The 14,006-nt window shown below is 38.4% G+C and overlaps 1 protein-coding gene across 4 annotated transcripts in view; it reads right to left on the minus strand.

The window, feature by feature from the left end:
* Positions 1–14,006, minus strand: part of COL12A1 (collagen type XII alpha 1 chain) — a 116,247-nt gene that overhangs the window by 72,053 nt on the left and 30,188 nt on the right. For 3 of the 4 annotated variants that reach the window (XM_068551626.1, XM_068551625.1, XM_068551627.1), the window contains exons 14-16: positions 7,388–7,660; positions 1,132–1,398; positions 472–664 (exon numbers count right to left, since the gene is read on the minus strand). The exons of the other annotated variant lie outside the window; for it this stretch is intronic. In XM_068551626.1, the coding sequence (XP_068407727.1) occupies positions 472–664; positions 1,132–1,398; positions 7,388–7,660 (733 nt within the window). The remainder of the gene's footprint in view (positions 1–471; positions 665–1,131; positions 1,399–7,387; positions 7,661–14,006) is intronic. 4 annotated transcript variants of the gene reach the window in all.

Raw genomic sequence — 14,006 nt, forward strand, 5'->3', positions numbered from 1 at the left:
GCAGCAAGAGCTTGCATCAGCCCCCCTTCCCCAATCCTCCCAGCTGAGCCCAAGAGCAAAGGCCTGCCCCCTGACTCCTGCAGCCCACCCTGGGAGAGGATGCACGCTCGCATCTCAGTGTCATTCACCTGGGCCTTTCCAGAAGGCATGGGGACCCCTACATTTCCATAAGGCTGGCTGGTGATAAACTGCTTTTGGTGAAATCGTGCAATGTGGATGTTAATTTTTAAAAAGCAGGGTGTTACTGAAAAAAACACCATTCCTGATCACTTAATAACAAAAGTCATTAAAAGAGTACAACTGCTCAGGCCTAAATTTGAGTCTCTGAACCCTAACCTCAACTTCAGCAGCACCAAGAGTGAGAAAGCAACTTTGGCTGATTTTAAATACTCTGCCGGCAAACAGACACATAAGTGACCATGTGTGGAAGGCACAATCTGTTAACAAAAACGGAATAGAGTTCATTCCTACCTAAGTTCCTCCAAAACAACTGTGTTGTCATATGGTCCAACCACTAACTCCCCCAGTCTTCTGTCATCTCCCGTGGGGTGAAATGTGACCTTGTAACCCTTGACCTCCCCAGGCGCAGGCTCCCAAGTCACCCGGAAGCTTGACATGGTTGGGTCAGATGTTTTGAGGTTTCTGGGTGATTTAAATCGAGAAGCTGTAAAGATAATAGATGTTAAAATATTATCCATAAGCCTAGGCTTTGGGGGTTTTTTTTAGCCCCTACAGTAATAAGTTGAATCCAAAATATCTAAGTGATATACATGGCAATTATCACAAACAAAAGACTTCAAAATATACATTTATAAAAAGGAAAAGTCAGAAAGCACAAGCTATAATACCCGATAAAAATCAGAATAATAGAGTAGAGTGCTACCCAAATGGAAGTATAAATAGTACCCACAATTCAGAAGATTAGATTAGCATTAGAACATTAATATGGAGAATCATTTTACCAGGAACTAGATTGGTAAAAATCATATGCTAATTAGGCATCCTACCTAACTATTTATGATATAATTTATTACAGACTCCATTTTAGACATTTACAAACGAAGTAGATGTATTAAAATCTCCCTTTAAAATATTACACACTTTCCCAAAAAAATTATTATGGTTTTATACCTGTTGTTCCTGATCCTTGCCTAACCTTTCCTTCTCCTGTCTTGTAAACTGGGAGAACTGTGATGTCATACGTGGTCTGGGGCTGAAGTCGCTTTAACATTGTTGAGGTGACGGTGGGTGACACCTTGGCAACCATCTGTCTCCCGCCCACACGGGGGCGATACACAACACGGTAGTTGACAACTTTCCCAGGTGCTGGTTTCCAGGTAACTCTCATTGTGTTTTCTGTTTCTTCATCCACTTTCAAGGTTTTCGAATCATCGGATACTGTGAGATGAAAGGAAGATTACAATGTATACTGTGCTGAAAGAAAAGGTTTATTATGTCCACCTCCCCATTTATGTGACAAGACGCTACGTGTGGTTTCTTAAATACGTACACTATTCCTTTACTTAGCACTGTGAGCTCTCCTAAGTTCAAGATGGCATGTGAGCCTAATCTCAGTGAGGTCACAGTGAGATGTTTTCTCTTTATCTGGCTAATAACTAAAAAATGGAAATTCATATTGCAAGGATTTCGTATTTGCATTCCAGGGACTTTAGGAAAGAAAACACCCATTTCTGGAGATGAGCTTTTAGAATTTTTATTATATTTCCATCTGTAAAGAATTCCTGTAGAAATTACAGTGTGCAGAATACTAAAAATCACAAATACAGGGTCAGAAATATTCCTTGAGTCTTTTCAGAAAAAAGAACAATGCATAAATGACTAGCCAGAGCGACTGCAGTTAACACCATCCTTTGTGACTGCCGTGAACACGTAAGACTATCAGCACAAAGGAACAAGAAACTGACACATAAAAATATCTCAAGGGCTCTGGAGATAAATTAGTATACACTGAGTAGCTTTAGAAAGCACTGTATGTAAGAAGGTTTCGATTAATATACAATAAACATTATTTATTAAATTATCTTTTATTAATAACTGTATCAGAAACAGGTCACCCAGCATCCACAAAGAGCCCATACATCCCTCTTCTTATACATAATTGAGCTTATAAGCAGGATCATTTCATTCAGTTCAGTATTCTCAGCATTCAAAGGTCGTAAGTATCTTCTAGAGAGAGAGACTAAGCTGAAGGAAACACTGCAAAGAATCGTTTTTGATTCTAAAAGAAATTTTCATGCTCAAACAGGCAAGAACCACTTGAAACAACTAAAAAAAACCTGAAGAACTTTAAAATGTATATGTATACATATATATCAACATTTTTCAGACATTGAACATCAGGCAGCACAGGACCATGGTCCCTGAGAGAAGAGAAACAAATGAGAAGGTGCTTGATCGTTGCCCTGACTTATTGCTTGGAGAGACTTTCCAGCCCCAGTACAGGAAGGGGGCACCCAGATGAAGCACCCTTAATTGAGGAGGTAGTTTTGTGAGTCTGGAGAGTCCAAGGCACTTAGAGCTGGCAGAGCAAAGTCCTGTAGAAATGGTGCTACAGAGAAAGAGCTCCCCAAATCAGCAAAAGTTCCTCCTTGAGTCTTCGACCTAGTACTACTCAGTGCATATGAATGAGGAAACTACCCAAAACCAGAGGAAGAAGCACCTAAAAACAGCAGGGGGAACAATTCCCGAAGTTTATGCAGGGCCAGAAATGTACCCCCTCGCCAGAATAAAAAAACCTCAAAATTCTCAGAACATCTTGTAGAACACTAAGGAGGTCATTGCCCCAGTAGTGGAGCAAAATTAGCCCTCAACTAGAGGTTTCTCTGGTCTAGCTCTAACAGAGTTTTAAAGAAAGCTTCAAAAATATCAAACTGTTTCCAAGTGAGTTAGCTGCAAGGCTTAAGGATATTTATAAGAACATAAAAATATCTGACACCCAACAAAGTTAAATTCATAATGTTTGGCTTCTAATAAAAATTACCAGGAATGCAAAGAAAGAAAAATAAATTACCCATGTTATGGACTGAATGACTGTGTCTCCCCAAAATTCATGTGTTAAAGCCTTAACCTCCAATGTGGACCTTTAGGGAGGTAATTAGGGTTAAATGAGGTTCTAAAGGTAGGGCCCTAATCTGATGAATTGGAATCCTTATAAGAGAACGAGGAGACACCGGAGAGCTCGATTTCCTTCTCTCTCTCTCTCTGTCTCTCTCTCTCTCTGTCTCTCTCTCTCTCTCTCTCTCTCTCTCTCTCTCGTCTCCCCCGCTCCCCTGCAATATGCATAGACTGAGGCCATGTGAGGACATAGAAGATGTCCATCTGCAAGCCAGGAAGAGAGCTCTCACCAGAAACCAAATTCTGCTAATAGAAACAGCACTACAAATAATGCATATGACAGAATTATTCAAAAGGGACTTTAAAACAGCTATTATAACTATATTCCATATGCTGATGATGGTAGAAGAAATGTTAAGCATGTTAAGTAAACACATAGAACAAATAAGAAAGACTCAAACCAAACTTCTAGAGGTGAAAAGTACAATGTCTAAGATGAAACACGCACAGGGTGACATTAAGAGCAGATTAGAAATTGCAGGAAAAAAACTAGCGAACTTGACGACATGATAATAGAAACTATCTAAAATGAAACACAAGGGACTTCCCCGGTGGTGCAGTGGATAAGACTCCGCGCTCCCAATGCAGGGGGCCTGGCTTTGATCCCCGGTCAGGAAACTAGATCCCACACGCGTGCCGCAACTAAGAGTTCGCGTGCCACATCTAAGGAGCCCACATGCTGCAACTAAGACCTGGTGCAACCAAATAAATTAATTAAATAAATAACTATGTTTTAAAATAAATAAATAAAAATAAAATGAAACACAAGAAAAGAGAAAAGATGGACAAACTGAACAGCACAGCAGTGAGCTTTGTGATAACTTCAAGCAGACGAGTACATGTAGAACCGGAGTATCTGAAGAAAGTGGGTGGCAATAAATAAAATATTTGAAGAAATAATGGTCTGAATATTTTCAAATTTTATAAAACTATAAACCCACAGATCCAACAATCTCAATGAACCCTAAGCACAAGAAACATGAAAAAACTACACCAAGGCACATCATAAGCAAATTACTTAAAATCAGTATAAAAAGAAAATCTTGACAGCAGCCATAAAAGCAAAAGATATATTATGTACAGAGGGCAAAGGTAAGAATGACAAAATAGGTAAAGAAATTCAATATATGGTTATGAGTTAGTTTCCTGAAAGATGCACGTATAATTTCAACTAAGAGTATATTGGTTGCAATTTTTTAATTTTAGGGTTTAAAGAAAGTAAGAGAATTCTCAGCCAATTCCATTACTTTCTGGAAATATTAAAATTTATTTAGTTAATCCTCAATTCTCCATTACTATTCTCCAGGTAAGTGAACTATTAAAAGAAAAAAATATATATTTTCAAACAAAAAATGTAAAGACCTTACATAGGATTTTGGAAAGAGTATGGGAAAGAATAGTACACAGAACAGTCTATCTGTTACAAATGTTGAATAAATCAATGTGTGTCTAACACTTTTCTATAAAGAGTTCTGCTAAAATATGTTTTCTGACCTCTTGTTTCCATCTCTTCAACGTTTGTTCAGTGGAAAAGGACATCTCTCCCTTACACACATTTCTCAAACCAATTTCATACAACTCAGAATTGAGAAAAATGGACATTTAAATCTTATGAGTATTGGTCTAAAAAGAAACCTATGTCCCCAAAAGAGTGGGATCCCAAACTTTAAAATATTCCCAAATTTAAACATGTTAATAATAGTCAAATATTGTACTTCATACCTTGAAATGCTTCAAGGATCTCAATTGTATTCCTGACTTTTAATTAATTCTTTAAAATAGAGGAATTGAAGCTAAATAAAGTCCAACATATCTCATCTTAGATTTAATGGGAAACTTTGGATTTTAAGGAGAGAAAAAAAATCCTTGCTGGCTTCCCATAAGGAAAAAGCAAGATTTTTCACTCCATTCACAGGTATGCCGCACGCTATAAAATGCTGTTAATACTCCCACTCTAAGTTCTTTTCATGTTTTAGTAACTCTCACAAGATGCTTTCCAACACCCACTGTACCTCTGCTAAACCAGCTGCCATAATTGGAGGGCCAGTAGAAAGTTTCCCATCTGCTGGCTTTCTAGCCACAATTCATGGTTTTCATTGTATCAACAGTCTGCATACCATGTCTCTGAGTGTCAGGTGAAAACAGAAAATATTTCCTGAAAATACTTCCAAAATGTCTCCTTGGAAGTTTAGAAGAAACTCGAAGAGCATGACCCAGTGACTCGACCCACTTATCTGCACCATTTAGGACTCATCCACCACCTGAATATACTGCATCTGACTCAGATTTCTCCAAGTACTTTCTAAACTACCTCACTTTCCACAAAGAGAGCAAAGCAAAACACAACGACAAAACGGTAGTAGAACAAAGAAAGGTTCCTGTCTTCCATCGTACTTGCCTAGCTGCTTGAGCAGCTGGCATCATCTCTAAAAAATGTACTTTCATTGCTGCCTAGTCTGTCCATAGTTCAAAAGAGGCTTTTCTGTTCACTCACCTTTAAATCAATCAATTAGCCAAGAAATAGTGAAAATTTCTTAGATGCTCAGCTTCTTAGAGATGAAAGTCTATCTAGGATTTCTGCTAACATACTTGCTTTGGACGAAAACATATCCTTGGGGAGATTTTAAATCCCAAATAAATATCTGAGGATTCAATCTTTTCACAAGAAGAAATGATGGAGGAGAATCTTTGGAAAAAGTTTCCCTCTAAATACATAAATTTTGATAATTTCTCAGCCACGTGAATTGTATCTTCACTCCTACAAATAAATTTAGCTAGATGTGTCATATGTGGCCTAAGTTTACAACACGGTTTCTCTTTACAACAAGTGAACATTTACCAGAAATAGAGATGAATTTGGGCCAGCTTCTCGAACTATATCAGCCAATATGTTCAGACGCAAGATTTCAATCACTACCATGGAAACCGATCATGTGACTATCTGAGAAATATGCCTTTTGTTGTATTTAAATCTCCTATAAGGAGTTTGATTTTTTTAATCTGGTTAATTTTGACACAGATTTAAGCTTAGACATATCCAACTGAGTTTGCCAGTGATTTAAAAAAAAAAAAAAAAAAAGATGAATTCCTCAGAGAACTCAGACCAAAAGATTTTCATTTAAGGACAACCTAAAATCAGGATACAGGACTTCATTGAAATTGCTCGTGGCGTTTCCCTCTCTCCTCCTTTGGCAGAAAAACCACCCCTTTCCTCCAATTCTTTCTAATAAAAGGAAATGCAAGAATGTCCCAATCTTTCCCCTTTTCCTAAAATCCTCCCAAACAATGGGAATAAACTTTTCTCCTATAAATACTTAGAAATGCCCATCCTTAACAAATTACTTTTTAGGAAAGACAATTAAGAAATACCAACACGCCTCTCACTAGCCACCTGATAATAAATGATGAGAGGGTGATTCAAAATTTTTCACAAGAAAGAATATTAATGAGATGAAGGTAAATTTTTGCCCCCAGAAACCTGAGTAGACTTGACTTAGCCTCCCCAAACATAGTAAAAATAATCTAGGATTAGTCTTGGGTGTATAACAATCATAGTCTCAATAGCCAGATCATTCCTCAACCTTCTCTAAGTAGCTAGGCACTATGCTTGGTGCTTTGCCCACTGTTATTTCATTTAATCCTCAAGACAATCTGAGGCTGCATTCTACACATTAGGAAACTGAGGCTCAAAGAAGGTTCAAGAACTTGCCCAAGGTAATATAGTTATAAATGTGCCTGAATTTTCTTTGTCTCCATAGCTTCTGATCTTTTTACTAGCCGAGCTTCTTATCTAGTTGATCTTTCCACCAGAAAAAAAAAAAAGAGAGAGAGAGAGACTGAGAGAGAGACAAACACAGTTCACTTTTGAACAATGAAGGTTTGAACTTCGAGGGTCCACTTATACACGGATTTTTTTCACTAGCAAATGCTACAGGACTACATGATCTGAGGTTGGTTTTTTCCTGAGATGCAGAGGAACCTCAGATAAGCAGAGCCGACTATAAATTATACTCACATTAACCCTCACATTGTTCAAGGGTCAACTGTGTAGGTAGTTGGAAGGGATTCAGTATTGCAGACTTTGATATAATTTTAGATACAAAACAAACCTGAATTTAAACCACATTCATTAAAGGTGCTAATTTTTTAGTCCCCATTTGTCATATGAGGAAAAAAAATGCAAGTGGTTATCATGAGCTGATAGCTATTAGGTAGCGTCAACACACTCAAACCCCCTCGGACTGTTACCTACATTCAGTTGTGGCTTCTCCACTCAAAGGTTCTCCTTCTCCGCTACTGTAAATTGCAAATACTGAAACTCTGTATTTGGTCTCTGGCTGCAGATTTTCTATCACAGTATGAATTGCATCTCTAGGAAGACTCTTCTCTCCAGCCTCAATATCATCATACAGCGATTTCCACGAGACCCTGTAACCGCGAACCATTCCCGGAGCAGACGTCCAATAAGCACCAATCGATGTGTCGGTGATATCTTTAGTAATCAAATCCTGGGGTGAACCACGCTCTAGAATAGAAGTGAAAGGGGGATCATTTTTTAATGTCTACTATACATGTAAATACTCCTTCATCCTAATAGACATCCTGATTTGCTGGAGTCAATTTGTCTAATGTTGCCCATTTCTTCCTTCTAAGCTGTCTGTCCTATTCTGTCAGTGGAACAGAAGATGGGATTAAACTTTAGAATTATACCTGATTCCTGCCTATCACCCTGGCCCCCATATGTCCAATCAGATTGAAATGTCCTTCAGGACAAGAATGGCATCGAAATATGAAGAAGTACGTGCCTAAAAAAAAAAGTGCAAAGGAAAAAAAAGCATCTAAATCCCCAAATTTTACAGTTCAGTTCTCCTTATTGTGCACAAAGATCTTTATTTCTTCACCATCATCTTTTCCTCTCTTATCTTATTTAAATAAGCTCAGTTTCAACATACCACTTCCAATAACTCCAACAATCTCATATCACTTGCAAATCTTAATTCCAACAATCTTTTTTGGGGGGAAACTCTATTTGTTCACAAAGCTAAAAAAAGCAGAAATGCAAATTTTCAATTATAGCTTAACCCTAAGGAAACTAAAAACCACCAATTCTTCCAGAAAATCTAAAAGCAATTAGTCATCAAAATAAAACACACCACTTGTTCTAGCCAATCAAAAATGCTTGCTGCTAAATTTTGGCTCTCTCATTTAAAAAAAAAAAAGTACAACCCAAATGGAAAAACACGGCAACCTTGACTTAATAGGAGACACAGATGTCTACCAATAAAACCCTAACTTTCCGTAATTTAAATGTACAATAAATATACAGGTCACTTTATATTGGCTACCTTTACTAGGGTTTATGCCACAGTATGACATAAATATAAAACTATCTGCTTCTACAGCATACGTATTACCAGTAATTGTTGTGTATTCAAGAAAATGATATATAATGCTGCTACAAGAATGTTGAAGACTGTTATTTCACTTGAATCAGAGTAAAAATGAGTATCTTTAAAATACTCATAATTATTTAAATTTCAGTACATAAAGATAACAGTAAATGAAAAAGAAATCTTAGTGGACAAAAACCTATCATATATGGTAGATTACAGAGGGAAAAATAAATAAAATGGGAGCTGGGCATCCTACCAGACCCCAAGATGAAATGGAAAATTCTAATTCTATTATAAATAACTTCAGCTGCTGACAGGACATCTCATCTCTGGAGGGAAATTAGTTACATATTTCACTGCAACCTAGAATATTTATTTTCAAGAACATACTGACTTCTTTCCCCCAGTACTTGAGGCTAATCTTCATTTGAAGGTCTTTTCTAATCGTATTTGCTACTTAAATGGTCACACATCTTTACATCTTCTCTATTTACAGGAATATAAACAAACTGTTTCTTTGGTTGGGTTGGGTTGGGTTGGGTTTGACTTGGTTGTTGGTTTTTTTTTTGCTTTTTATTTTGTTTTGATCATTGATAGCCCAACTACTGGTCTCTAAGTTTTAAATCTGCAGCATGTGTCCTTTGCTTGATATACACTACATCCTTTTTTCATATGTGCCTCTTCACTTAAATTTCCTAAGTTGCAGTTAGCAACAACTGTTGTGAAATCATACTTGAAAGTACTTGAAAGTGATTCTGAATTTAAGTGAGCTAACGAGCTGCATTAATAACATTCCCGAAAAGTATAAGACAAAGTTAGCTTAGAACATGGGAATTATCTTCCAAATTAACACTGGAGTCATTTACAAACAATAATTTTAGTTTCTAGTTTTCCCAAAGGTTATGCTTCTCAGCCTGTTTTTCTCCCTACTTTCTATAGCACCGAATTTGTGACATTGTTTATTTCCATGGCAACACGACATCAATCTCACAAACACAGGCTAATGATTTCGCTGTGAGAAAATAATAGGAAGGGAACTGTGGTTGAAGCAAAAATACATTCACAAAGATACTTCTGGGCTACAAACAAAAGGAGCCTAGCTCACGAGGCATGTATTCCCATGGATTTTAATCAACTATGTTAACACTCTCAAGACCTGGAAAGCTAGAACAAAATATTAGTAAAACTGCAGTAAAGGCCTTTGCAAGGTTTGTCAACGTCCTGGAAAGAATCTGTAAAACCACTTTTTAAGATTCAAATAAAATATTAGCTGAAAAATATTCCTGAGTTCCAGTTAATGGCATGACAACACTAATTCAAGTGAACACTAAGTAAATTCTCAGTCACAGAAAAAAATCCTCAAAAAATTATAGTTTCTGCCTCGCGCATAAAGGCGTTACTGGCAGGCACTGGCACTGCAACACTGCACGTTCATGACAAAGAAATGTGGAATCCGAAGAAAGAAAAAAGACACCTCAAATCAGAAGCCAAGATTGAAAAGATAAGCTGCTTCAATGGGTTTCTTGTTATGTCAATCAGTCAATTTGATAAAAATAATCCTAGGGCTTCCCTGGTGGCGCAGTGGTTGAGAATCTGCCTGCCAATGCAGGGGACACGGGTTCGAGCCCTGGTCTGGGAAGATCCCACATGCCGCGGAGCAGCTGGGCCCGTGAGCCACAACTACTGAGCCTGCGCGTCTGGAGCCTGTGCTCCGCAACAAGAGAGGCCGCGACAGTGAGAGGCCCGCGCACCGCGATGAAGAGTGGCCCCCGCTCGCCGCAACTGGAGAAAGCCCTTGCACAGAAACGAAGACCCAACACAGCCATAAATTAATTAATTAACTAATTAAAAAAATAATAATAATAATCCTAAATATTAAGTTTATACTGTTGTCAAATGCATTGAAAAACCTTTTTTCTCCAAAAAGCGGGGGAGTTGGGTTTTCAAGCTGTTGCATTACACCCACGAATCTTGAGAATATGATGTACTCGTGACAAGTCTATTTTATCAGACCTATAACCCTTGAAATTTTAAAACATGGAAACTTGGCTTGGCCAAATATTAACTTACAAAAAAAGCAGCAGTTGAATTCACCCTGTGATCTGACTGTCAGGCTGCCAAATGGCCAAGCTGGTCTGGGGACCTGGTGAGCAGGCCATCACCTCCTGGGGCCCTGGGACCCTCAGCAATGCAATAATTGGACTGGACCCGATCAGATACACAGAATCACCCAGAGAGCTAAAGACTCGGCCATGCCCAGATCAATTAAATTGGAGTATCTGGAGATGTGCCTGAGCCCTGATGCTTCCTAAAAATCTTTTCAGTCTCCTCTGTGATCCTAATTCCTCCACGATTCTCTACTCTTTTCTCATTTGGGGGCATTTATTTGGAAGTTGTTTGGTCAGTGTGGGAAGGAACCCTCACACTCGCTTTCACTCTGAAATGAGAGACAGGTGTGGTGAAATAAAGGCCAGTGTGATTAAAGCAAAGCTGGTCAAAATCGGCGGACACAGGGACGCTGTGTAGGACGGCGTGATGGTTTCTATATCGCATGGGTCTATGGCCACACACAACAAGTCACTCCTTAGGTAGTGGCACGTGCCCAAGGCTGACCCTCGGAGAACGGAGAAGTTGACTGAAGCCTCTCATCACACCCTTTCCATCCCATAACATGAGTGGGATTTCACCACTGTCTCCTCCCCTCCATCCTGCGTCAGAAGGAAATGGCTCTCAATGCATGTTTCTTCTTCAAGTGTTGACCACATTTTCCTGTGAATGAGGTTTGACCCAAGTGTTACCTAGCCAGGCATTTGCTTTGGCTTAATATATTGAATTGTAGGTTTTGTCCTCAAACTATGGAACTTCAGACATCAGTAGCTACAGAAAGAGATTATTTGGCTTGGATTGGGTTTGCGAGAGAGTCTCTTTTTAGTGTACCTGGGAAGGAAGAGGAAAGAGAGAGGAATAAGAAAGATGTAAGAAGACCAGTATATAGCCTCTGCCCAGCAAAGGTTGCCATTCTTCAAAAGGGGAAGACATAGAAACAGCGGCAGCGAGCAGAAACCAACTCCAGGAGACTTTTTGCCACTTTGTCTCAACCTTTCCCCAAACGTGGACCCACTTCTGCACCAGCAAAGGCTCCCCTGTTTTGAGCTCCTCCTCTCCCTTTGCCCCAAGACTTACAAATATATGTTTTATGATGTTTGGGTTTGTTCACGTTTTTTACCTAAGTGACATTGTTCTCAATAATTTAATCTCATGGTACTTGTTTTCTGCTGTTCTGAACCATATGCCTGCACTTTGCATATTACTTTTACCTCTGGGAATAGAATGTCCGGCAATCGTTTCAAACAAGTCATCTTCTGCAATGACGGCATGCCTTCATCTCTATTCCTTTGATTCCATCTCAATAGTTCTCCCTTCTACTCTGTTCTGCCCAGTATAGTACCAGGATAGATGTAAGGAATAACCATGCTTTTCTGTCATAAATTTAAACAAACAAAATTCATCAGTTTTTGAAATTTTGATACTCAGTATTTCTGATCTGATCACAGGACATACTCACATATATTCAAAAGGCATCATTTCTGGTGCCTGCGTGCATGCATCTCTGTGCTGCTGGGGCAAGTAATTAGACAGGTGCATTTCTCATGATCTGAACATCCACAGAGGGTTGATTCTACTTTTTCCACAGATGAGGCCAAAGAACTAAGGCCTCATTTAAGTAACTTTCCTACATTTCCTTAGCTCTTTTCCATTTGCTTTCTAAAAAGCAAATCGTCATCCAATTCAAATATAATTATACACAAATTAGCCAATGATGATAACGGAAATATTAATCATTATGAAATGAAACTCTATTTTCACCTTATAGATGGTTCCAGCCGGCTTCCATTGAGTTTCACATACCACTTTCAAAAATAGAAGTTAAATTGAAAATGTAATGTAAACCCTCTTCTGAATCAATTTGTCTTTTCCGTTAGAGCTCAGCTCAAAGTCATCCAACTTTCCACAGCAGAATACAGAAGACCTGCTCTGGATAACGTTCATGTGGAAACACACTTGATTTACAACCAACGACTTGGAGTCACCATTCCAAAGGACAAAGTTCACTATTGATCAGTTAACTTAATTACTTTAAGCAGCACATAGTTCTATAAGACCCCTAAACAATTAAATGGACCTTCAACCTCAAAGCCCGGGTGAGATTTCTTCCATAAGTGTCACCTCTCTGATGTAATATAGATTTTTCTCTGATAAGCCATTGATTTGCAGAAAAGAAAATATGAATTACTGTTTGGTGATTGTGCTAAAGTTCCCTGGAAACATCAGAGTTGTTATACGCAGAATGTATGATTTTTCAAATTATGAGACAGCAGTAAATCTAGGAAAACATAGAGGCCTTATTTAGTCCATCTTGGAGGGGCCCCATGTCATTCAACATCTTGCAGAAGAATTCCTGTAATGTGCTAAAAACCTCATTGTAACAAAATGTCAGCTGAGTTAGCTTGCTTTGATGTATAGGAAGCCATTCATGTGTAGGACACTGGAGAGTTGCTATGGCAACTGAAACAAAGGAAATTCTGAAAAAATCATCTTTTCCATGGCCAAAAAACACACTCAAAAATAAAAGAACTGTATTATTCCAAAACTGAAATTTTCATTCACTTGTGGTAATCTCTGAATTAAAATGGGCATTATTCATTTCGAGGTTTACAAGAGCAGGTTTCCCTCTCTGTAAACACTAACAGTGACAACCAAAAGTTCTTTCAAGACTTAAAGTTCATTTACATGTACAGCGGTGTTTTAGTAATTACATTAAACCCACTTTACCAACAACAGGAGTAAGAAACAATGTAAATCAAACCTAATAGTTTGTGCTCAGATTCCTCTGAAGTTTGGATCTGAAATGGTAATAAACTCTGGCTTTCTGAATCTGTTTCATACAGTACTGGGGCCAACCATGAACTTCCCCAACGCCAATGCTAATAAATCTCCCTTCCAGGGACAGGGGAATTTTCTGATCATTGGCGGCATTTCAAGAAAGCACTAGGAAACAGATTCAAGTTAGGGATGGTTGTAGACCACACTAATTATGTTTTTTAATTCTTTTTTAATTGAATAGAATGCACTTCAGTCAATCTATAAAATTTTCAACCCACAGAATGCCCTTGCTGGCTAAGCCATGCTTCTGGATGGAAGAAACATTCCTTCGAGGTCTGCTCTAACCACCTCCTCTCCCAAGAGAAAAACAGATTAGAAAAACAGCAACCCTCAAAAGCAGTTGCCTGGCTCTGATTCTGGGCTTTCCATTCCCTGCATTTACCATCATATCCTATTCCTGTATATGGTATGTGGATTTGGCTAGGTTAATATAATAAAATGAAATAGAATAACCAGGGGCACAAATCTTCTATTATTTTCACTTAGTCACAACTATGCTTTCACATATTCCTCAAGTTTACCACACATCATGCA

The sequence above is a fragment of the Eschrichtius robustus genome, chromosome 9 (assembly GCF_028021215.1).
Source record: "Eschrichtius robustus isolate mEscRob2 chromosome 9, mEscRob2.pri, whole genome shotgun sequence".
Taxonomy (NCBI): Eukaryota; Metazoa; Chordata; class Mammalia; order Artiodactyla; family Eschrichtiidae; genus Eschrichtius; species Eschrichtius robustus.